Source organism: Gobius niger, assembly GCF_951799975.1.
Source record: "Gobius niger genome assembly, chromosome: 6".
Taxonomy (NCBI): Eukaryota; Metazoa; Chordata; class Actinopteri; order Gobiiformes; family Gobiidae; genus Gobius; species Gobius niger.
The window spans coordinates 5,596,966-5,620,928 of record NC_136857.1 but is presented as its reverse complement, the minus strand read 5'-3'; the positions used below and the strand labels follow the sequence as shown (position 1 = coordinate 5,620,928).

The 23,963-nt window shown below is 40.7% G+C and overlaps 1 protein-coding gene across 1 annotated transcript in view; it reads left to right on the top strand.

Moving 5' to 3' along the window:
• Nucleotides 1-23,963, top strand: part of LOC306964712 (acid-sensing ion channel 1-like) — a 121,756-nt gene that overhangs the window by 1,125 nt on the left and 96,668 nt on the right. The window contains exon 2 of the mRNA XM_079558825.1: nucleotides 4,314-4,509. Within this exon, the coding sequence (XP_079414951.1) occupies nucleotides 4,314-4,509 (196 nt within the window). The remainder of the gene's footprint in view (nucleotides 1-4,313; nucleotides 4,510-23,963) is intronic.

Sequence of the window (23,963 nt, the reverse complement as noted above, 5' to 3'; positions counted from 1 at the left end):
AGTTAAGACTTTCCAAAGTTAAAGCTATAGGAGAAACCTCGCCAAAAGCAGTGAGCTCATTAGGGTGCTTGAATGTGTAGTTTATAAAAGTAATGGCTTTGCGGCTTAAATGACTATTGCTCTTACAGGAGGTGAATTTGCCCGAATTCCTCACCTGTATGGCAACAGAACTGGGATATAGTTAATATATTCATCTTTATTCTGTAATCTCAACAGTCTAAGTTCTCATCAATAAGACATGTAATGTAGATCTACAAAAGCACCACTATAACGTGTTGAAGTAAGTCGGTTTTGTGGCCATATTTGGGATGTTAGTAGTAGCAGATGTCTCTCAAGCAATTACTATTATTATTATTTCATTTGTGGACAGTCAGACACAGGCTCCAGAGGTTGTAGCAAACTGACTAATTTTTCATTTAGCTGACAGGTCAGTTAGAGCCAAACCGAAAGCATGGCCAATTTTGTAATCACTATTACACCGAAACAAGACTGATGCAGCTCGTAATTTAATTTCTGTGTCACAGTCAGACTCCTCAGACAGGGGTGCTGCGGGTCAACTCCTCTCTGAAGTAGGTTCAGCGCTCATTATCCAGTCTCCGTTGGCAGGACGGAGAGAGGCAGTGCAGCAGCAGCAGCAGCAGCAGCAGCAGCAGACTCAGCTCCTTTACCCCTGGCCAAAAGAGAAATCGCTCTTGGCATGAAACCCATTTAGGAGCGAGGCGCGCCGCTCCTCATGTCGGGGCTCGCTGGTCTGAGAAATGTCTTTTGGCGGGATGTTTAGCCTCTTCAGTGTCAGCCTGCACCACAGCCCCCAGCGCTATCAGGGGACATGAACACATAAGTGGCTTTTTGGCAGATTTGTCCTCTGAAGAATGAACTGTGAGAACAAACCTATTCGTACTCCTACACTCTGATTGTAATGAGTGAGACTTGATCGTATTGTTGCATATTTTCTTATGTAGTTTCTAATATAGCTGCACTGTATTATGACTAAACTGGCTATTTTCAAAACTGTACACTGACATTTACGCAGCAAATATAAATATCTGTAATAAAGCGGTGGGTGCATAAAGCGTATCATGAACACGAGAATAATAAATTGTCTCTCAATCGAATCAAATTACTTTTTAAGAAGTTATTATTGATTCGGGCCAGGTCAATCCAAGCCCCGTGCCGTAAACCCTCTGAAAGATAGAGCCGCCATTTGAAAAAAGACCCGGGCCGACTTCTCTAAAGGGGTTAATATATCAACCAGTGGGAGAATCGATCGGCCCAAAACTTAAGATGTTTGGCTCCTGCCTCGAAGGGGAAAGTCTGTCCTGGGCTCTCAATTTTGACCCTGGCATTTTGCAGCTATAAGGCCATGGGACGTATTTAAAATTGTATTTCAGGCACTTGGACTGACAGCGAAAGGCAAATGTTGAGCCAGTGCCAAGACAGACCGATATAAGGCAGCTGGTGGAGGGGGATCTGGGCTAAAAGCTAAATGGTCTCAGGAGAAGACGATGTAAATAGTGGTGTGCCATTTTAGCAAGGATATTGTACTTACACAGTGTTGGTTTACTTCAGCCAGTGCTTTCCCTGTGTTTTTGAAAGCTTTTGTAAATGTGTAAAATTGTTAGTTGTCATGTCTGTCCTCGATGAAGACGAAAACTATTATTTGTGACTGTTTCCAGTGATTATTTTTTAATTTTTTTGTCTAAAATCCACAATTTTAATTCTCAATCCTGCGAGTGGAATTCAGCTTTTATGTTTTTGAAAATCACCGCTGTTTCGTGTTGTATTTGGACCAAGTGAACCACATTCTGACTTAAAAAACACGCTGAAGATCAATAAAACATTGTATTCGCACAGAAATACTACCTTCACACACGAAAAATCTACAAAGGCTTTTCATTTCTATCCGTAAATAAACTGAGCGCGGCGCTCTTTGGCGAGTCCATTAAAGGGGTGACATTTGTAATAATGGCTCAGTTGGAGATCACAGTCAGGGCACAGCTGCTGCGTCTACTTTTATTCTGTTCTCTCCTTAATGCAGGCGGCAGATTCTTGTGCACATTAAATATAAAGTGAAAATCCCTCTCTTGGTAACGCTGGTTTTGGTGCGGCGTGTTTGTGTTCCAGGGGACAGCCACAAGTATCCCAGAGCAATAGGTTAACTACTTAATAAGTACTTTTTATTTTAGGACTGGACTGGGTCTTTCTGTGTGGAGTTTGCACGTTCTCCCCGTGTCTGCGTAGGTTTCCTCGGGTACTCCAGTTTTCCCTACCACTAAAAACATGTATAATAGGTGAATCTTCCAGCAGGTGTTTCTGACCATTAGTCTGGCCCCACATCCGGATATGGGTCCTGCACTGGCTGCTGCTACAGGTCGTCCCAGCGGCATTGAGGATGGGTCAAATGCAGAAAACAAATTTCCCTACGGGGATTTTTCAACTATTGCTGGGTTGCAGGTTCTAGAATGTGATGATGTCATCGGACCCAGCGGGGGGCAGGAGCCAGTTTTTCCTATTAACAGCATTACACTTTCACAAGTCGTAGCTAATTGGAAAATATATAAATTCAAAAATATATCATTAATATCAGTCACTGGGTCCATGATCTCTCTGTACAAGACCAAACATTTCCTCAAAAACAAAATAATTTTTCCTCTATATAATAGTATAGGCCTTTAGAATGCTGTGATGTCACCTGCAACCCAGCAATACCTGAACCTTAACCTTATTTGGTTTGTTTTGCCATGGCTCCCCCTGAAAGAGATATTCTCAGTTGTGATATTCTTGGTTAAAGCCACACCGTGCAACATTTTACACAATAATACAAGTATTTATTTATTTATTTTTTACAGATATTTTTTAATATTGAAAAATACCTTAAATGAAAGAACAAACAATGTGTGTTTCCTGTGAGCAGCTCTTCTCTCCCAAGACCTGACTGTAACTTTACCGGGAGCGGGACGTCTCCTGCTCGTCTCCATGGAGATGTCGACTAATGCCAAATATGAGATTTAAATTGCTTTAGTTTCAGTTTATTTGCTTATTTGAGAAGTTAATGCTCAAATGGCGTTGGCTGAAGCAAAAGCTTATGAGCGCCTACCCCCGAAATCAATACAATAAAAACATATACAATAATAATAATACAATACAATCATTAAAATAAAAACTTGTACAAAACAAATATAAAGAAGAGCAAAAGAAATGTATTATATACACCTGCAGCATCCGATCATGTCAGAAATGTAATTACAATATCAATCATATGAATTCATTCATATAATTAACAGAAACGAAGCACAACTAAAGCAAAGCAAGTAGCAAAAGGCAATTAATACATTTCTTTCAGCATGTTGCCAGTGCCAAACATTGTTAACATTACATAAAGTCACTAGTTTTATGTTAAAAAGGCACATTAATATACATATTATTCTCCGTGGTCTTACCATCCTCAGTATAATATTAATCTGTGTACAATTTGGTTAAATTATAGGTTATTGAAATCCATTCCATGATTACCGACTGCAAAGGTAGCATCTTCTGTGTCGAGCTGGTCATTGGGAGCATGTCTTGTTTAGCTGGCAATAGTCAAACATTTTACCCAGTGTGCCTTTAAATAAAGGCAAACACACTAAACACAAGGTTACCAAAACACCAATCTGCTAAATCTGCTACCCCAGGGGACAGTGCCTTTCCCCCTTCAGCCGCTAGCCAGTTTAATATGTTTTTAAATATATATATCCTCTCTACTGTCAGATTAAAATACTGTCATGCAAACTTCTATAACTTCTATTTGTGAAGTTTTCAAAAACTAGTATTTGGATTTCAAAGGAGTCACCTTTGCAGTGTATTCATGAATGTAGTATGGTATGTGCACAGGAAGCACAGTGTTGTTATGAAAGCATCAAAGGGGTTGGAGAAAGGCCCACTTCTCATGCAACTTGCTGAATTTCTAGCTATTTGGGCATAACAAGTTCTTTTTATATAAACTGTTTTCAATGATTCAATTCAGTTCATTTTCAAAATACGTATGAAGTCATATTTTGTAGCTAAATGGTTAGTTCAGGAAAAACGAGGTATGCTTTTGTTCTGTGCTTCTGACTTCTCCTTCACAGGTTTTGTATTTTGATGTATTATCATGTGCAAAGTTATGCTATTGAGTTTAGCCAAAATGATTTCACCTGTTATCTGCCATCTCAGGGTAAGGTTCCAGAATTCTAAGCCATTTGGGACAACTCAATCCAGATTCTAGCAACTTGTAAACTATTCATGCGATAAGGTACTTCACTCTCTCCCTATTATGGTTTATGCATCTGCAGATACGAGATTCGCGACCTGCACCTGGTGGAAGAGAGTGTCCTGGAGAGCCTGAAGACCAAAACGGACTTCCACAACTTCAAACCGCGGCCGTTCAACATGAGAGAGTTCTACGACCGCACGGGACACGACATCAGTGAGATGCTGCTGGCCTGCCACTTCCACGGGACCGAGTGTCGACCCGAGGACTTCAGCGTGGTGAGTGAGCCCACGGTGTGCTGATTAACCCAAAGCATTGTCTCTAAAAGTAGAAAAACAAAATGTCCACCATATGGTAAATATAGTGTGGCGCTTTCAAATGCACCTGGAAAAGATAAACACTATGAGACCATACGATTTGTGCTCATGTCCATATTGTTTTACGCTGTTTCCCACACATAAAGAACAACATTTTTCTGCCTTTCTTTGAAACGTGTTACTGTTACCTCCTCATGGTCGCTGTGGGGGAGGGGTGACACTGCGCACCCATGTAAAAGAACAGCTCCACGCATGAACAAAATGTGGATTAATGTAGTGAGTGAAAAGCAAGACGCTTTATAACGTAAACACTTGAATTATACATGTGGCAGTGGTGATGTATGACTTCCCTCCAGCCCTGAGCCCCTGCTTGGCCTCCTCTCCTCCCCATAAACCTGCTGCTACTCCGGGCCCCGCTGCAAGTCACTGCCAACACGCTCTGGCAGCCTCTTAGCGTCTACCGTTGGATCTCAAATTTGAAATGCTTCCACAATTGTCTTTAAAGAGGAAGCTTTTCAGACACTACACTGCTTTGTGGGTGTTTGGCTTTATAACTTACAGTAAAAAGCACTGCCTGGCACCCAATAAAGTTGCTAATATTACGCTGGACTACGCTGGATTAAGCCTCTAGCTTTGAGGGTTTTTGTTCATACAGTGGTCAGACATTTCTTTTTTTTTTCTCTTATGTCTTTATGTGGACACTATGTTGCTGCACATGCAATACAGTAGGTGGCGGCATGCAGTCTGCCAATAACCTTAAAGATGAAGAACAGCAGCCGTTGGTGATGCCACTTCCCCTGGGTAAGGACGGTCGAATTGGGAAAATGTTGCTGAAGCTAAAGCTCACTATTCAACTGGATCTACCAGTTCAGGAGAAATAACTAGAATACTCACTCCAGCCACATGTGTCCAGCAGAGGGCACTGGCACAATAAGAGATCAGGATATAAACAACACATTAAAACCATGTGGTATATGGTCACTTTGCCTCAGGTCAGCTGTGGCTACAATAGAAGCTTTCCAACAAGTGTGGAATGAATGAATAATGACTACAATATAGCAGGGAATTAGGGAATCTGACACAGGCTGGTAAAGCACAATAGAAATGTAATGCTATTATTTATTAGGCTACTGTCGTGCCTGGCTTTTGACCGAATCAGCTCTATTTTATAATCCCAGTGCTCATAATTGTTACTAATTTATTGAAAAATAGTATCACTAGTATTTTACAGTTTACATTATATGTGGCCTGCGATCCGCCGTGGGAGGTGAATTTCGGCCCACGACCCAAAATGAGTTTGACACCAATGCTCTACAAGATACATACCTTCTAGTGAAATGCAATTTAAAGTGCAATTTAAAGGTATAGCGGAGGATGGTCTATATCCGGGTGGATCATCAAGACGATTGGTCCTCCTAATTGTCAGTCATTCTGGTGATTTGCCTACGTAAGGCCGTCGCGCGCGCTCGCCCCTTGTTAATTTCTGCGCATGCGCACTTTCAAGCCTATGTGAGTTACGCTGTTAGCCGTTCATTGCTGCTCGCAGAACGCACCGAGTCGTTTGAAAATGGCAGAGGGGCAAGAGAAAAAGTGTCTTCGAAATGTATGAGAAGAAGAGAAAGGCTTCAGAAGAGAGAAACAGTGTTTTTGGGAGATTCTTCCTCCTCAGAGGCAGATAGAGTGTTGCGCATGCGCATTTTTTTTTAAAAGTGGAGGGCGGTTCTTTCCTAAAATTCGGGAAAATCCTCCTGTATACCTTTAAGAGTTTGAACTGAAGTTGCACTTGCTGGTTTCCGTTGCTTGCAGAGAATGGGTTATTTCAGTTCATAAGGCCACTTTACATCAAACTATGTATGATGTGAGTTCTGTGTATGATGTGAATGAAGGATAATAAAGGCATGCTTAATGAAATGCAGACGGTATTGTAGCGTTGTTAAAAAGCTAAAAAAAAAAAAGAAAGAAAGAAAGAAAGAAAGTAGGGCTGCACTGTACACTGCCAATCATTTTCGTTATTGCAATTTTGTTATCCGTATCCAGTTGAAAGAAACCACAACATGGTAAAAACATTGAGGAAGTTTAGTTCATGATTTTTTTCACGTATTGTTTTGACACAATTTGATGAAAAAAAACAAATTGCCTTTTGTTAAAACACATAAATAATATGTGTGTTTCCATATTCGAGACATTGTATAGCCGTGTCAAAACGTTGATTCAACATAATGTCACTTTTTAACATCCATCATTCTGTCTGTAGTTAATGCTTCCCCGCAGTTTCCTCAAAAGTACAAGCCGTGCTGGAGCAGTGCTCGCGGGGAACTTGACGCGGAGTACAGCGCCTTATTGACTAAAAAAGAAGCTAAAGAGACTTATTCATTGCGCGTTTTAAAGGGGAGCTCCAAGCGCTGCCTCTTAATGCAGCAGCTGTACTGGAGGAGCTTTGAAGTGTACTTTTACTTATGGGCAATTCACTATTTTCTCCCACCACGACACAGGGAGAGTAGAAAGTGCTCTTTGAAATAGCAATGAGGCAGTGAAGCAGGATTAGCCCACATCACCTAAATAATTAGAAGTCTGGAAGTATGACTCAAGCAACTCAGGGCTCCACTGTAAATCTGCAATTCTACTTCTGCTAATTCGTGCAGCTCCGGGGCCAATACCTGGGGCTGCACAGGAGTGTTAGAAATACAGATATAAAGGTGTATCGCAATAACAATACATTGTAAATAAGTGGCATCAAACATCTGCTAAAATGAGTCAACTCTATACGAAGACCAAGAAGAAACCATTTTTTCCACAATTAATTTAATTGCAGTGGGACCTCATTTCAGCCTTGGAGTTTTATACCTTGGACTGGCCATTTTCATAGTCACAGGTTCAACTTGTGAGAAAGACTTTTCGCACATGCCTGATTGCTCTTTCTCTTTTCATATTCTCTTCTCTTGCCACTTTCATCCGCTTTTTGCACATGGTGATTAAAGTTCAGAGGGTTGTCCAACATTGAGGAGGATGTAATGTAATAAGAAAAGTAATATTTAATGTAGAATTTAACCTCTTAACCCCCACCGGAGCCGAGCACATTTTCTCCGGTTTCCCAAATCTAAAAGCTTCTTGAACAAAGTATCAAAACAGCGACAAAAACGACAAGGATGAAGATACAACAACTACAAAAAGCAACGAACGACCCAAACACAATTAAAAAGTCATGAAAAAATAGAGCTACAAACAAGACACATGTGAGAGACAAAAAACAGACGAAAAAGTGAGTGGCAAAAATGTGACAAAATCATTATAAACAAGCGTCAAAAAGCTTATAGATTTGAGTAAAGCTGAATTGGAGAATATGTGCTTGGTTTTGCCCGTGCATATGACTGAATGTGTGTTATCTACACTCTTGCCTTTTACTGTAATCGATTACTTTTATGTTGATGTCCAGAGGAGAAGGAGCGACAAAACAGAGGTTAGGTAACTTTGTGTGAACGAGCAAGAAAAATAGTGCTCAAGACAGAGCGAAATAGTGCTCAAGACAGAGCGAGTCAAAACAAGACTTAAAAATAGTGTCAAGACAGAGCGAAATAGTGCTCAAGACAGAGCGAGTCAAAACAAGATTTAAAAATAGTGTCAAGACAGAGCGAGTCAAAACAAGATTTAAAAATAGTGTCAAGACAGAGCGAGTCAAAACAAGATTTAAAAATAGTGTCAAGACAGAGCGAGTCAAAACAAGACTTAAAAATAGTGTCAAGACAGAGCGAAATAGTGCTCAAGACAGAGCGAATCCAAACAAGACTTAAAAATAGTGTCAAGACAGAGCGAGTCCAAACAAGACTTAAAAATAGTGTCAAGACAGAGCGAGTCAAAACAAGACTTAAAAATAGTGCTCAAGACAGAGCGAAATAGTGCTCAAGACAGAGCGAATCCAAACAAGACTTAAAAATGCATAGAACTGAAAGTATTTTATCTACACTCTTGCCTCTTACTGTAATTGATTAATTCTATGTTGATGTTTTTATTGATTGTATTTGTTTTCTTATACTTATGCAACTGTGAAGCACTTTGAATTGCCTTGTGTATGAATTGTGCTCTACAAATAAACTTGCCTTGCCTTGCCTTAAGGCGGGGTTTAAGGTGTTCAAAACGTTAAGGGGAGTCTCAGGGCACAAAAGGTTGATGCAACTGCACTATGTTTAGCCCATGCTCTGAAAGCAACCAGCCAGCAGGTCTCAAAGGCCTATTTATGATTTACGAACCATCAGAAGTTCAAAATCTTTTCTTTGAGGGGCTGTAAGTAATGGCGGTGCAACAATCTTAACACTGGAGTAAGTTTTCCTACTTCTCCTGACACCCTGGCTGCAATGTCTTATATTCATTTAATTGCAGATGGCTGATTCTGTGAGACTTTACAATTAATCCATTAAGTAGATTGGGAACCATTGTCCAACATGATTAAATCCATACTTCATTAATGTACTTATACTGTGTAAATTAGCCAAATCATCAATAACAAAACATTTGGTCCAGCTCATTGTATCTGCCATCTGGTTGCCGTAGTGATCGTAAATTAACCAAACTCTTTCCTCCTCTGTCTCTTCTGTGTTTGTTTGCAACTTGTAAACTCTCTGATCAATTATTCAAAGTGCCCGTGTGTCCCTGAGCCGACGCGGTTTGGGCTCAATATTCATCAAAAAGCAGCAGCGTAGCATAGCGGCTAAGCTCATTCGATTTTCATGGGTAGTTTTCGTCTTTCGGGGGCCGCACGCTGCCCTGAGACATCCGAGGCAGACTTCACAACTGATCGCGTCTCTTAGCGGGTTCAAATGCGAATGTGCCATGAGAAGTTAAGCTGGCATTTGCATGAACTTTTACATTTAGGGGCTGGGGGATCTTTTTGGTCTTTCAGCGGTTTCCAGCCTTTTGCCCTGAGTGACCTCTATTGTTCTTAAGTAAATGCTAATATCAAGTATCTTTAAACAGTCACAGACAATTGCGTGCGGTGCGCTAATTAGTTTAACTTTGGCTCATTGACCTTGGGGGGCTGAAATAGCAAGATGACGGAGGACGGAGAGAGTGCTTCTGTGGCTCGAGGTCCAACTCTCATGACCGAAAGGGCATTATCCCGCATGCAAGCTGCCGAAATGAGTTTCCTCTGCGGGGTGGTCGGCTGCTCCCTCAGAGATAAGGTGAGGGGCTCAGTCACTCAGTAGAAGCACTCGTCCCCATCGAGAGCCGCCCGCTAAGGTGACTCGGGAATCCATTCCAGATGCAGAGGTGTTTCAGCCGTGTCCCGTGGAGAGGAAGTCCGTCTCGAGCAGTGATTCCCAAACTGTTTCCCTTGAAGCCCCCCCTGCTTGTGCGAGAGACAGACCGAGCCCTCCCTCCCATCCACGAAAACAAGGCCCGCACGAAGGCATCACAAAAAATAATAGCGTTCATTTAAGACTAACATTACAGAGTGTGCCTAAATATGTCATTCAATGTCTTTCTTGCTGGTATGACCATCAGACTATGCAGGTCAATTCAACCTGGATAGACTCAAACAGACAAAAGCAGCGATTAGGATGATTTATTGACATGTACATCGATGTCGAAAGTCAGTATGGATGAACAGCTTGAAGTTAGGGATGTCTTCCCCGGAGCCTGGACACTGGTGGTGGTATGGAGACCCATGAAAAAAGCAGCAGGGAGAAGCCGTGGGCAGAAGAGGTGGAGAAGGGGCGGAGGTGGGTCACAGCTGGGAAGCGAATGAGCCATGATTGCTGGAGGCTTAAAGCGGGATCGATGGCGATGATTGGCTGCTATGGAGGTGCAGCTCTTTACACTGATGGCTGAGGTTGAGGTGTGGCCCTCTCGGAAGCGATCATTGGCGCTAGGTAGGTGATGCTGAAATTAGTCTCCCAGGTTGAATTAACGCCGATGCTTCATATGGGAAACTCATTTGGGCCGCTTGAGATCGGGTGAGGAGCTCAGTTACCCGGAAGGAGCTCCTTCACGTCGAAAGGAGCAGCTGAGGTGGCTAGGGCATCTTTTACGGTCGCCTCCTCCTGACCTCCCGCGGGAGGTGTTCCAGGCATGTCCTAGTGGGACAAGGCCTCGTGGAAGGCCCAGGACACGCTGGTGGGACTATGTCTCCGAGCTGGCCTGGTGTCGCCTCGGGGTCCCCCCAGAACAGCTGGAGGAGGTGTGTGTGGATCGGGAAGTTTGGACTTCTCTGCTGAGACTGCTGCCCCCGCGACCCGGCCCCGGATAAAGCGGAAGACAATGAATGGATGGATGGATGGGCTTCATATGGGACAATTGTGTGTCTGATTTGTAGTGGTGTGAGACAGGGCAGTATGTTGTCCCTCTATGCTCTTGGACTGCAAAAAGTAATTAACTAGACTAGTATAAACATCTCAATTTGAGCATGATAATCCAATTTTTTGTTGTTTTGACTGGTTAAGATATTGTTGGGCATTTGTCCTAGATTATTTCACTTGTTCTGAGATGTTTCTGACTCGTTTCAATACATTGCGTCCTTATTTCAGGTAATTTTCTTTGCCAATGGGGTAAGAAAATTCTTCTTATCTCATTGGCAATATTACTTTCTTATTTCAAGTGAGATTTACATCAGAACTGGCATGAAATGTCCTCAAACAAGCAAAGTAAACTTGGTCCGATCAGGAAAAGTGTCTAAATGAGTGAAAAACCGCTCAAAACAAGATACATTTCCTCAATTCCAGTCATTTAAGCAAATGTGTGATATTTACTTTTTGCAGTGGAATATGTGCTGGTTGTTTGGTTGGAGGTGCTTTAATCAATCACTTAATGGATGCAGACGACCTGGTGGTGTTTAGTCGTAGTTCAGCCGGTCTCCAGCAGTTGTTAGATGTGTTCTCTTTATGGGGAACTGCATGATGTGAATTACAACTGCACTAAAAGTGTGATTATGATCTGTGGGTCAAAGGAAGACAGATCATTGACATTTTCTCACTTTGTGCTCTCTGGGAACACTTTGAATGTATGCGATGCTGTCAAGTACCTTAGTCACATCATAACAGATCGTTTCACAGATGATGTCGGATGTTATATGCACAAGTGAACGTTCTGTCAAGGAAATACTGCTCCTGTTCTGTAGAGGTGAAATTAACTCTGTTTACTGTTCACCTCTGTACACAGCACATCTGTGGGTGAATTATAAAAAGTCCAGCTTCCAGAGATTGTTAAAAAATCCCCAATGGACAAGTGCCAGTGAACGTGAATTGTTTAAATGCATTGCGTGCTGTCTTATGAAATCTGATGTTCAAATGCATATGTCGCCTGAATGATTCAAAAAACAGCATAATCCTTCTGTTGTTGTTGATATAGTGCTATATGTTACACCTCGCAACTGTGGAAAAATTGGTATGGCTGCCTCTTAATAGTTTAGAGGTTAATATTGTTTGTCTTCTGGTCTGGACCATGAGTCTGTAATAAATGTTATCTTTCTATAATGGGATGTTTTCTCCACAGTGCACTCCTGTAGGATTTGTACTTTTACTTTGCTCAAACAGTAGACAAGATGGAACAAAAAGCTTACGAATGAAAAATAAGTTAGTAATAGAAATAATGAGCTTCTTTCTACGGCTAATCATTGATCAAAATGACTGGCTCTTTATGTTCAAAGCTTAACGGCAATTAGATGATAGATCAAATACTAATTCAGACCAGTAGTTCTATAATGAGATCAGAAGGTTTTTCTCCATCAAAAAGCCTTTTCCTTCTGCTTGTGTGTGTCGATAGGTTACATACTTCAGCATCCAAATTTATCCTCAGTAATTAATTTCACGCCTGGAACGTATCACAGCCACACAATGAGCCTATGAATAGCTCCTCAGTACAAACCATTGACTGGAGTCTTTAGATAGAACAAAGACGCTTTGACCTTTATGCTCTTCGTGCTAATTTGTGAAGTGAAATTTGATTAATGCACCAAACAACAATGATGTAATACATAAAAAATACTCCATCAGACATTATTTGAAATTTAACAATGCTGAAGTACCCTATGACATTTTTAAGACACTCTGTCATAGCCTACATATGAATTCCTATTGAATCATTTTAGTTGAGTCACTTATCTCCTTTATCCTTACTGTATACTTTTACTGAAGCAAAGAAAATGTAGTAATTTGTCACCTCTACTTACCAAGGCTCTATTCAAACTGTCCCCTCTGCCTTTTTGTTGCAGTGAGTGAAGGTGCTCTGGAAATTTAGAGCCCTTTGTCTCCTCTTTTGTTATCGGTAATGGCGGACGTGGCCCCCGGAAAGTGAAAAAGCGCGCTGCCTTTGAAGACGCTCTTTGAATCGCTGCATTGTTAATCTTTTGATATAGTTTGGTTGTAAAGTGCTTGATGAATAAGAGAAGAGGTAAATCCCAAGTGACCGGGCTTTGTGAGTGGATCAAAAGGCTGTGGCGAGGAGCTTTGTGAGATTGGAATACTGATTCGAACTGCAGGCTGAGCCGACAGGTGTGGAGTGGAGACCTTCATGGGGATATACGCACAGATAGATGGTTTCGAAACATCAAAACAGTTAAACAAAAATCAAATGTATTGTCCAAATGAGCAGTCAGCAGCAGATGGAAACCTGTCCTGGACGTCCGCAGAATTACACCTTCCTTTGTGGCAAGAAAAAAACATAAAAACCAATGGTGGAGAAAGATAAGCCTTGCAGAGATCCACTGCAGATGAGGCTGAAGTCTGTGACACTAATGTCCAGTGCTAAGAACTACTTTATTGACTAATGACAGACAGACGCTTTCCTTTGTCACAAAACAACTAACTTAAAGTGAGGATGTTTGACTTTTTAGAGCTTTTTTTGCATGTTACAATGTTCTCAATTCTCTCAAGAGCATATTTTTTTCCCCATGCAAAATAAAAAGTATGAATCATCTTGTGACTCCAGTGGGGGTCTAGTCTTGGAGTACCCACGCTGCTGTGTGCGCTCGATCATTTTGAACTGCACAGCAGCCTGGGGACCAATGGCCGAAATCTTCACATGGATTTGGGGACCAATCACAGAACGAGGAGGGACGGCAAGACGATAATGCTGGATAAAACGGATAAAACATTTTTAAAAAAAAGGTTTATTTACGGATCCAACAGCAGCAACTCCATCTTTCGATTAAGCTTCAGACCGTGTTAAATAGTTTAGCTTGAAAGTTTACAGCGAGTACATCATACGTCATCGGACACGATGATACGATTGGCTGTGTCTACGTGCAGACGCATGATAGACATTTGTAGCGCCCAATAAACGGCTATGGATAATCGTAAACCACACCTCTCCTACGAGAAAATGAATTGGTGGTCCCCAGAGTAGTAGAGTAGACAGAAATGGTTTTGACATTACAAACAAACAGTTAAACTATTTCAGATGATGGCCTTATTATATGAAGCTCATTGGGAAAATGCAAAGAATAACTGGTGGCAATTTTGAAGATTTTGAAATATAAAACATATTTAGTTATTTCAACCTTTTTGGTTTCCTACATAATCCCGTGTGTTCTGTCATAGTTTTATGTCTTCAATGAGAATCACACAAAGTAAATAGTGTTGAAAACAAAGAACAGCCGATACATAAAAAGTATCTCCAAACTTTTGACTGGCAATGTGCTTTTCATCATTTACAGCCGATTTGAAATAACCTCCCGGCTCTCCCGTGCACCGCCCGGAGATTGTTATTGAGGGGAGCTCCACGTCCCAAGAACAACATGCGACAAATAAACAAATCTGAATCGGATCCGTTTGAGTTTGGCAGCAACGGCAATCGAGTGTGTCCTGCCCAGACTGATCCCCGTGTATGAAATATACAGAAGAGTAACATTCTGGGTGCCAGGCTAGTCCTGAGCCCCAGTTTGAGAAGTGGCTCTCAACTGGTTTAGTTTCGGGATCTACCTTTGACTCATATAAACAATGCAGTTGGACCCTGTGGATAAACTGCCGTGTGAAATGCCAATCTCGTCCCATCGAAGAAGTTAAGTTAAGTTAAGGTATGTTATACTGTATTAATCCCTATAGGGAAATTCGTTCTCAGCATTTGACCCATCCTCAGTGCCCTGGGCAACCTGTAAGAGCAGTGAGCAGGGTCGGGCCTGGTCAGCACCTAGTCGGTCTGCCCCAAAGGCAGCTCTGGCCACATGTAGCTCACAGGTAGCTTAGTATCACCATATGAATCAAATAGGGATGTCACGGTTACCGGTGTAGCGGTAAACCCCGGTAAAAAGTTGACAAAAATAATTACCATCTTGTTTTTGAAAAAATATTTTACAGCGGTGGATTACAGCGCCCGCGGTTTAGGCAAAGTGAGCCTCATGAGCCGCCGTCTCATCTGCTGAAGTTGCCGCGCAGGCGCCTCTGTAGCTACAACCAAAACAAAACTTTCTCAAAGCTGGAATCATGTCCGAGATGACAGCGCGCAGGATCTATCAGCCTTCAGAGAGGACAAGGCTGAAGTCTGGACATATTTTGGGTATTTTAAGAAAACCGAAGGACAGTTGATAGATGACAGCTTTCCTGTTTTCGGAAGGTGCAGGAAAAAGTGTCTGCTAAATGCAGCAATACTTCGAAGCTCTGACTCTCCTGTGTGACCGTCACCCACAAGTAAGTTAACGTTAGCATCTGAGCTGAAATACTGATGTGGGACTTTGGGTTGAGGGAGAATGTAGCGAGTCGCCCCATAGTGCGAAACTATTGAAAACTATTTCAGTTTGTGCAGGACTATCAATGCTTTCTGAACATATTAACACACATTAAAAAAATACCGCGATAATACCGAAAACCGTGATAATTTTGGTCACAATAACCGTGAGGTAAAATTTTCATACCGTGACAGCCCTAAAATCAAATAGTGTCTCTTGTGAAGTGAGTGAGAATTCTGTTGTTTTGGGCTCAGCAATAAGTGCGACCACTGAAAACGCTAGTCTTGTGACCAACTGTTGGGTCTCGATCCACCCGTTGAGAACCACAGGGGCCCTTTAGTCTCTTGTGTACGATTTAAGTTGATGGAGGAAATCTTGAGCATCTGGAAGAAACCAACCAGTTTTTTTTTTCTCTTGGCTCAGTGCACAACATTATGTGTGGATGCGAATTAAACTGGTTGCTTAGTCCAACATAAATGTCCCCAAAACATGCATCTCCCCTTCACTCATGCATAAACCTGAATAGATTCCTCTGACAGTTCCAGTGCCGTGATGAAAATTACCCAGTGCTCGTGCCTCCTCTGAGGATCATTAGCGCTCATTTGTGCCGCCCGCAGCAGACTGGCCTCATTTTAGATGGAGTCGTGTGTATCGTTTGAGGAGCGCTTCATTTACCCTTGTTTTTATTTTGTTTGCCAAGCGCACTCTTTGACGGGGCTCACCTGGGGAACACGGCCTCGTTCTGTGTGTTCACAAAACGCTGCCGACTTACTGTGACAGCGAAGTTATCATTTCGCTCTCTCTGATCGCGTCTGTCACAGCTCAGAGAGGCAGTTTGCTTCTGGAGTTCAGACAGAGGGAGAAATCGTGCTTGGTGTCGCGCAGGGAAATTGGGGCTTTTGTTGCGAGGTTTTACAAGCTTTTTGTCTGGTGTTTTGCATGTTCTGATTAATTGTTGTTCACAGCAAGATCTCAACTGGTTGAATGGTTTGTCACAATCTTTAAAGAATGTAATTGTGAATCCAAATTGCATCTTTCTTTCTTCAGAACACGAAATAGCGGCCTTTGTCAAAAAATGTTTAAAGGGACTACACTGAGTTTAAAAAAGTTTAAAAAAAAGTTAAATATTTTCATTCCCCTACATGTTCCAGTCATGTCCTAATGTGTAGAATGAGCCCAGACCTGTTCACCCCAACCGCCTCTAAAATCCTGCACTCAAAAAGTTGTTACTTCCAAGTCCTGTCATGCGCGAGCTTAATATAGAGGCTGCAGTTACACGTAATTCCTGTGGCAGTAGTGAGGATAAAAATGACCAACTTGCATCTAGTCCCTTTAAATGAACATAACTCTGTGAGGAAAAACTATAGCCTAAAACAGAATCAAATCGCACAATGCTTTATGTAGGCTAATCTTTCATAAAGTTGAACATGTCAGTAAAAAGAAACTTTTCTAAGCTTTTTATCATGTTATAATGTTATTGAGTATAGGGCTGCATGATACTGAAGTCCATCCATCCACTCATTTGCTTCCGCTTTATCCGGGGGCCGGGTCGCGGGGGCAGCAGTCTCTGCAGAGATGCCCAGACTTCCCGATCCACACACACCTCCTCCAGCTGTTCTGGGGGGACCCCGAGGCGACACCAGGCCAGCTCGGAGACACAGTCCCACCAGCTTGTCCTAGGCCTTATTGCAACATTTTACCTAACCATTTCAACACGATATGTTGCATTCTATTTCAACGCAAATTGGAAATGTTTAACTAAATCTGAACTTTTACACACATTTTTAATTTCTATTCCTTGTTTGTTTTTGATATATTGTGGCCTCTTGTGATACAGATATTGCGTCGGATTTAGCAGCAACTGCTCTGATCTGGGGTTTCTGCCGTTGTTCAGGTGAGGACAGCTGACTACCTGAACATCCTGAACGACCAGGTTATTCCATCAGTGTATTCATTCATTCATTCATTTATTCATTCATTCTTTCTTTCATTCATTCATTTATTCATTCATTCTTTCTTTCATTCATTCATTCATGCATTCAGTCAGTCTTTATTAATGCCATAAGTGCCGACACAGTGTCTGCGTACATTGGTGTATGAATGAGAGTGTGAATGTGTGACTGGTTCCTTACTCTAAAGCACTATGGGCCTGATAAAGGTAGAAAAGTGCTATATATGTAAGTTGAGTCCATTTACCATGTACATGATCCATAGTTACGTTAAAATCACAAGAGAAGGTAGAAAAATAATAAAATACTGCAAACAACAAAACAATAGGCACCAGCAATTCTCTAGCTGCCACTCACATAAAGGCATGAGCGCCAATGATTCCACATTTTTTACATGAATCTCATTGAGCTAATCTCAGGACACACCGGAGTCCATATGATGACATTCAGAGAGTTGCTCAGTCTACACATACATTTAAAATAACAATGACGAAGTGCAGCAGGACAAGAGCGTTCCCCACAGTGTCTTGGCTCTTTAACAGCAGCCTTATAGTGCCATTACATGCAACTGTGAGCCTCTGGAAGCTGGACTGTTTAAAACTTCGCCACAGCTGTGCAATGTATTCCGAGATGAAAATGCCAGGATTCATCAGGCTCACACTGTGAACGAGTGGTTTCATTTTCACACATGGATCGACCAGCACAGAGTCCAGATTTTAACCCCATTGAGAGTCTTGTGCTGTGGTCACACTCTCCCATCATCAATACAACAACTTTGTGAAAACATTTTGAAACAGTGGATCTTTTGACATTGCAGAAGCTTAAAGAGGGGGTTTTCTGCTTCAATCACATAGCACCAGTCTATATCACAACTACAATGATGACGAAACCTTCTGTTGGTCTGTAAATGCTGTAAATTAGAATAACTGCCTTGTATAAAATTGCTCTCTCAAAATGGCTGTAGTGAATGTCTTGAAATAGGCCTCTGTCTCTTTAAGAACCTCTGACCCTTTCTGACACGCCCCCTCCACACGCTGTCTGTGGCATCAGAGGGGAGGGGGTTCTGCTGAGGAGCAGTGGTTGGTTACTCGGCTTGTGACAAAAGCTCGGAGGCGTCTCCAGGAGGTGGGGGCGTTCCTAGGAGGACTCAGGCAAAGCTATCCCTAAAATGGCCGCAATCAGAGTTTTTACAGATTACTCAAAAATACGTGGATGTGCCAAGGCAACACTTCAGGCATGTTTTTAATGAGGGAGTGACATAATAACATGACGTAAAGCTTGAAAAAGTCAATTTTGCATAATACCCCCCCTTTAATGAAACAATGCCTCAGTGTATGTGTGCTGTAATCAAAGCTAAAGGCGGTACAGCCACATATTAGAGCGTGTTTATGTGGGAACCAGGCAGTGTATCTACTTTTGTGCTTCATTATCATCACAGGGTTCGCAGATGCTTGTGCTGGGTTGAAAGTCGCTTCCAGAGCTACACCAGGTGTGGACCACTGCCGCAGAAAGGCATGTCCTATCTCATTTCATTTCATTTTTATTCTTATTCATGTCAATCATGTTGATTATTCCATTTCTCATATAAAAATAATCTCCCGTCCTCTTATCACATAATTGAAAAGGAGCACAAAGGAAGATAAATCTTATAAATGTGATTGCTCCTATACGTGTTTTGTGAACTGAGTCCTAATTGCCTTTAGCTCAGAGAGGTTGTTTTCTTTTAGAGATCAGACGAAGAGGTGACGGGATTGAGGCTTTGTTGCTTTGTTCCTTTGGTATTCTTCATGCTCTGATTTTGAGTAGTCATCTTAGCTTGCACGACGGTCTGACCTATTTCACTGATTATGTCATTGTGGGGTCACAGAATCATCTGCCTGAGTTACATATTGTTTTGACACATTATTTGTGATGTTCTTCCTAATGGAGTGAATGAACAGGTGTTGAAACGGATTTGGTCGGGAAGCGCAGCTTAAATAGGCACCTGGCACATATGCTAAAGCTGAACAAATGCCTTTATTCTCACAGACACAGGAAAATAACCCACATCTAATAACTTTACAAAATAAAATGTCTGTATACACATATACTGCAGCACATACAACTACGTCTCCATAGAAACGTGTGTTTTAACCATGCACGGATGCATTATTCATAGATTTGCACTAATTGCTCTGTGTGGCTGGCATGGTGTTGTTGACTAATTAATGTGGAGGATTATGTGGGACTATAGGCACAATATTCAGCCCTTATAGCCCACGATATGGCCATTTTCCAGATGTGATATTATTGTAGCTAAAAACAGCAACAGTGGAGCAGGGGGAAATAAACGTCACATGCTCTCTGCCTTGGAACTGGACTGCCGGCCATTGTTGCAAATGATCTGACGCAGAAGACTTTGTCAGAGTGTCATTAGGATTATACACCCTGAACATACGGTGATGCAGAAAACTGTATTTGTGCAACTTTTATGTGTCCCTGGTCTTCAGTGTTCAAGAATTTTCCAAATTCTGCACAGCCTGAAGGACACCAGGACTGCCATTGTTGACATTCCTTATTATTAAAGGAATAGGCCTCCGTTTTTACATACTGAGATATGTTCTTACCTTAGCTTTGACGAGTTCTTTAGGACCTGTCTGGTCTTCACCTGTGCCTTCAGTCACGTAAACACAGCGCAGACGGCGTTAGCATTTAGCCTCTCCCTCTCTCCTCTATAGCTCCAAAACTGGTCAAGATAGAAGCTACCAAGCTCTTCCACGTTTTCCCTATTTAAATATGGTTGAGTGAAGTGTTACACTACAAAGTATAATTACACAAAATTAAACAATGTGGATTTTCTAAGCGGATAAAAGGGGGAACTATATTGTAAGGCGTAATAATACCAGGAGTAATTTGGCATCCGCACAGTAAAGTGAAGATTACTGCGCGGATTAACTCCATCTATGCCCGGCATCATCTTTGGTATTATCACACGTTTCCCTTTCCGTAACACAGCCTTATGCTACGTGCTAATCACTGTGTCTCGGCCAAGTTATCTCTAAAAAGCGTTACTGGCATTCATGGCTCTCTTTTGATGTGTCCTTTACTGTTTAAACCTTTTTCTGTGGAAGCATAGTCTTAAACATCCACCACGAGGACATTTAGGTCATTTGGTCCGTGTTTGAAGCTCGGGGTAGAGATGCTGCTCCTCCACTCTGAGATCATTCAATTGAGGCGGCATATGTTTTGGGACCCTGGGTGCCACTCTCCCTACGGGCTGTTGTTCCAGACATGTCCCATGAGGGGGAGGACCCTGGGAACCCTGGGATACTCTGAAGGGACGAGGTCTCTCAAACGGCCAGGCAGTGCTTTGGTAATACCCCAGAGGTGCTGCTTAGCTTCATAGCCATGAGAGCTCTGGATTGTTTCGTAAAAACAAAAACGTAGTTTGCTATTTCATATGATAAACCAATAGCCGAGTTAAAGGGGCTAGATGCAAGTTGGTCATTTCATACTCACTACTGCCACCTCAGGTCTTATGTGTAACTGCAAGTTCTATATTAAGCTCATGCTTGACGGCACTTTGGACCCGAAGTAACACCTTTTTGAGTGACAGTGCAGGATTTTAGAGGCAGTTTTGGTGAACAGGTCTGAGCTCATTCTGCACATTTGGACATTGCTGGAACATGTAAGGGAAAGAAAACATTTTTAAACTCCGTATAGTCCCTTTAATGTTCAAATGACACAATCATTCAGACACTAGGCTATTATCTGGTTTATTAGCATTTTTATTCAGACTTTATTATTCCCATTAGAAAACAAATCCTCTGCATTTGACCCTTGAACCTGTCCTGCGTAGTGGAGACATCATCAGCTGATCTCGAGCCAGGATGTTGGTCAGGAGTCCATGTCTGGACAGTTGGCTCATACTCTGCATGTTTTAGGTCAAGGGTGGGCATGTTTTCTTTTATGTCGGCCATTTTTTCCCCCACAGTCAAACAATGGGGGACAAACCCAACATAAGGCAAGAAGTATTTGTACTCAAAGTTATTCCAAGGGTCCTCACACAAGACATTGTTGGAATATTCACAATGTCTTAGAATAAAACAGGTTTAATTCTGTGTTTTGTCAAAATCATCTTGGGGTCAGATGTTAAACAGCATTAAGAGCCTCTTATCATAATTAACATTTTTTTTTTTTTTTTCTTTTTTTTTATTCATTCATTCATTCACCTCAGACATAGACACAGTCACAGTATACATTGAATAAAACAAAAACATAAATAACACAACAATACCAAAATCACAATACATTTCACAGACAGATGCTTCCAGACTAAGACAAGACAAAGACAAGACAAACAAACACAAAGACAGGACATACAAGACGTACATACAAGTCCTTGACATATTTTCATAAATTCCATATTATTTTTTACATTATATTTTATATTTTACATTTTACAGTGGCTCTCAAAAAATGGGCACTCCACCAGTCTTCCTTTATTCTGTTCAACCTTATACACATTTTTAGATTTTAGATTAAGATTGTTGATCTAAATTTGTAGGAATTTGGGATGGTAGTCCTGGGGCAACTGGTTTGTTGCAGGTTGCAGGTTTGATTTAAAACCCACACCCGTCCCACTAGCGCTTCAAAGTTTGAGAACCACTGAATGAACATGAAAAGACATTAATTACATTGTGAACATTAGGAGATTAAAAATGTTAGTACACATCAGTCCCATACCCATTCCACTTTTTGTCATGTGAATTTATTTTATTTTTGTTTATTGCTATAATCTTTTCGATTGTATACTGTTGATGTATTTTTTTCCTTAAGTGTGCTAGACAAAGATCTGCCTTGGATTTACACTTAAAAATAAGAATTTTACCAACTAGAACAATTGTGTTGATTAAGTCTGTTGGACTGTTTTCTAGTACCCCCAATATTATGTTAATGGGACAGATGTTAATTTCAATTTTGAATTCAAGTAACCAATTTTTGACCAACATCCAAAACTTAGCTACATATGGGCAAAAATAAAATAAGTGCATTGAATCCTCCTCTTCAACTTCACAGAATCTACACATGGAATTATCCACAATGTTACATATTTTTAGGTATTTTCTTGTTGCTATGATGTTATAGAATAGTTTTAATTAAAACACCCTTGAATAAGAATCAATGGCTGTTTTATATATCTCCTTAAAAAAGTGTTTCCATAAAATAGGTATGTTAAATTCATCTTCCCATTTTGTACAGACTCTGTGAGGATAAAAGGCAGTTCCAGACATGTACAAATTAAATTTATATATACTTTTGTTTATTTTCTTGGTTTGCCATTTATTACATTTGTTTTGCGGCATGCATACTAATAGCCTGTTTTTGTTTTTAAATGTTTTTTTCCATCTCATCGGGATTGCGGATAATAGCTGATTATACTGAAAGAGTTCAATGCATTGTCCATAGTATGTACAAAATTCTGAATAGGTGAGGAAATCTCCTGATGACTTCATAAGATCATTTACAAACATAACACCATTTTGTAAACATGAGTTCCATAAAACAGGTCGTCCTTCAATTAATACATTTGAGTTCATCCATAAGAGTTGATTTTGAATCTCATGAACGCCATCTGGAGGATAGTATTGAAAGTTTAACCATGCTTTGAGTGCATCTTTGAAAAAAATCGAGATGCCCTTCAATTCTACTTCCAATATATGGTCAATATGATTGGACTTGAGTTGAAAAAAAGGAAACAATTTACTTTGAAAAAATGTATAGGTTTTTGCTAAAATTTGGCTAGATATCCAGTTAGGATTAAGATACATTTTAGAAATCCAGGAGGCTTTCAGAGATTCATTCATCATTTCTATATTCTTTAAATTTAAACCACCGTTTTCGAGCGTGTTGTACATATATTGTCTTTTTATCTTATCGGGTTTGTCGTTCCAAATGAATTTGAAAATTTTTTGCTCGAAATGTTTAAAAAAAGATTTTTCTGGTGAAGGAAGAGTAATCAATAAATGTACAAACTGTGGAATTACCAAGGAGTTGATCAATGTAACTTTGCCAATCATCGTTAAAGAAGTTCCTCTCCAAGGCAACAATAAAGTTTCAACCTTTTTCATTCTTTTTTCATAATTTAAACGTACCGTATCTTTAGTATTTCCACAAATGTGGATGCCCAAAACTCGAACGTCAGAATTAATCCATTTCACTGGCGCTGAACATTTTATATGAAAATTTGTATCTGAAATATTACCTAACCTCATGATTGCACATTTTTCAAAATTTGGTTTTAGTCCTGATATATTTGAAAATGAATTTAGTTCTTTTATCAGTTCATTCAGTGTCTTTTCCTCTGGTTGCAAAAAAAACGTAACATCATCTGCATACATTGTGAATTTTATATCTGTGTTGTGTAATTTCAGACCTTTTATTAATGCATTATTTCTTATTCTGATGGCTAAAATTTCTATACATAAAATGAATAGATAAGGAGACAGCGGACATCCCTGCCTGACGCCTCTAGATATTGTAAAGTTTCCTGATAAATATCCGTTATTTATAATTTTACTAGTAGGTTGATTATAGAAAGTTTGGACCCATCTTAAGATATTTTCTCCGAAATCAAAAAACTTAAGTGTACTGTAAATAAACTTCCAATTTATTCTATCAAAGGCCTTTTCTAAATCTGAAATAAATAGAATTCCTGCTTTCTGTCGTGTTTTATAATCTTCTATAATGTCGATGACCTGTCTGATGTTTTCTCCAATAAACCTTCCTTTAATAAATCCGGCTTGTTCTTGTTTAATAATATATCCAATGACCTT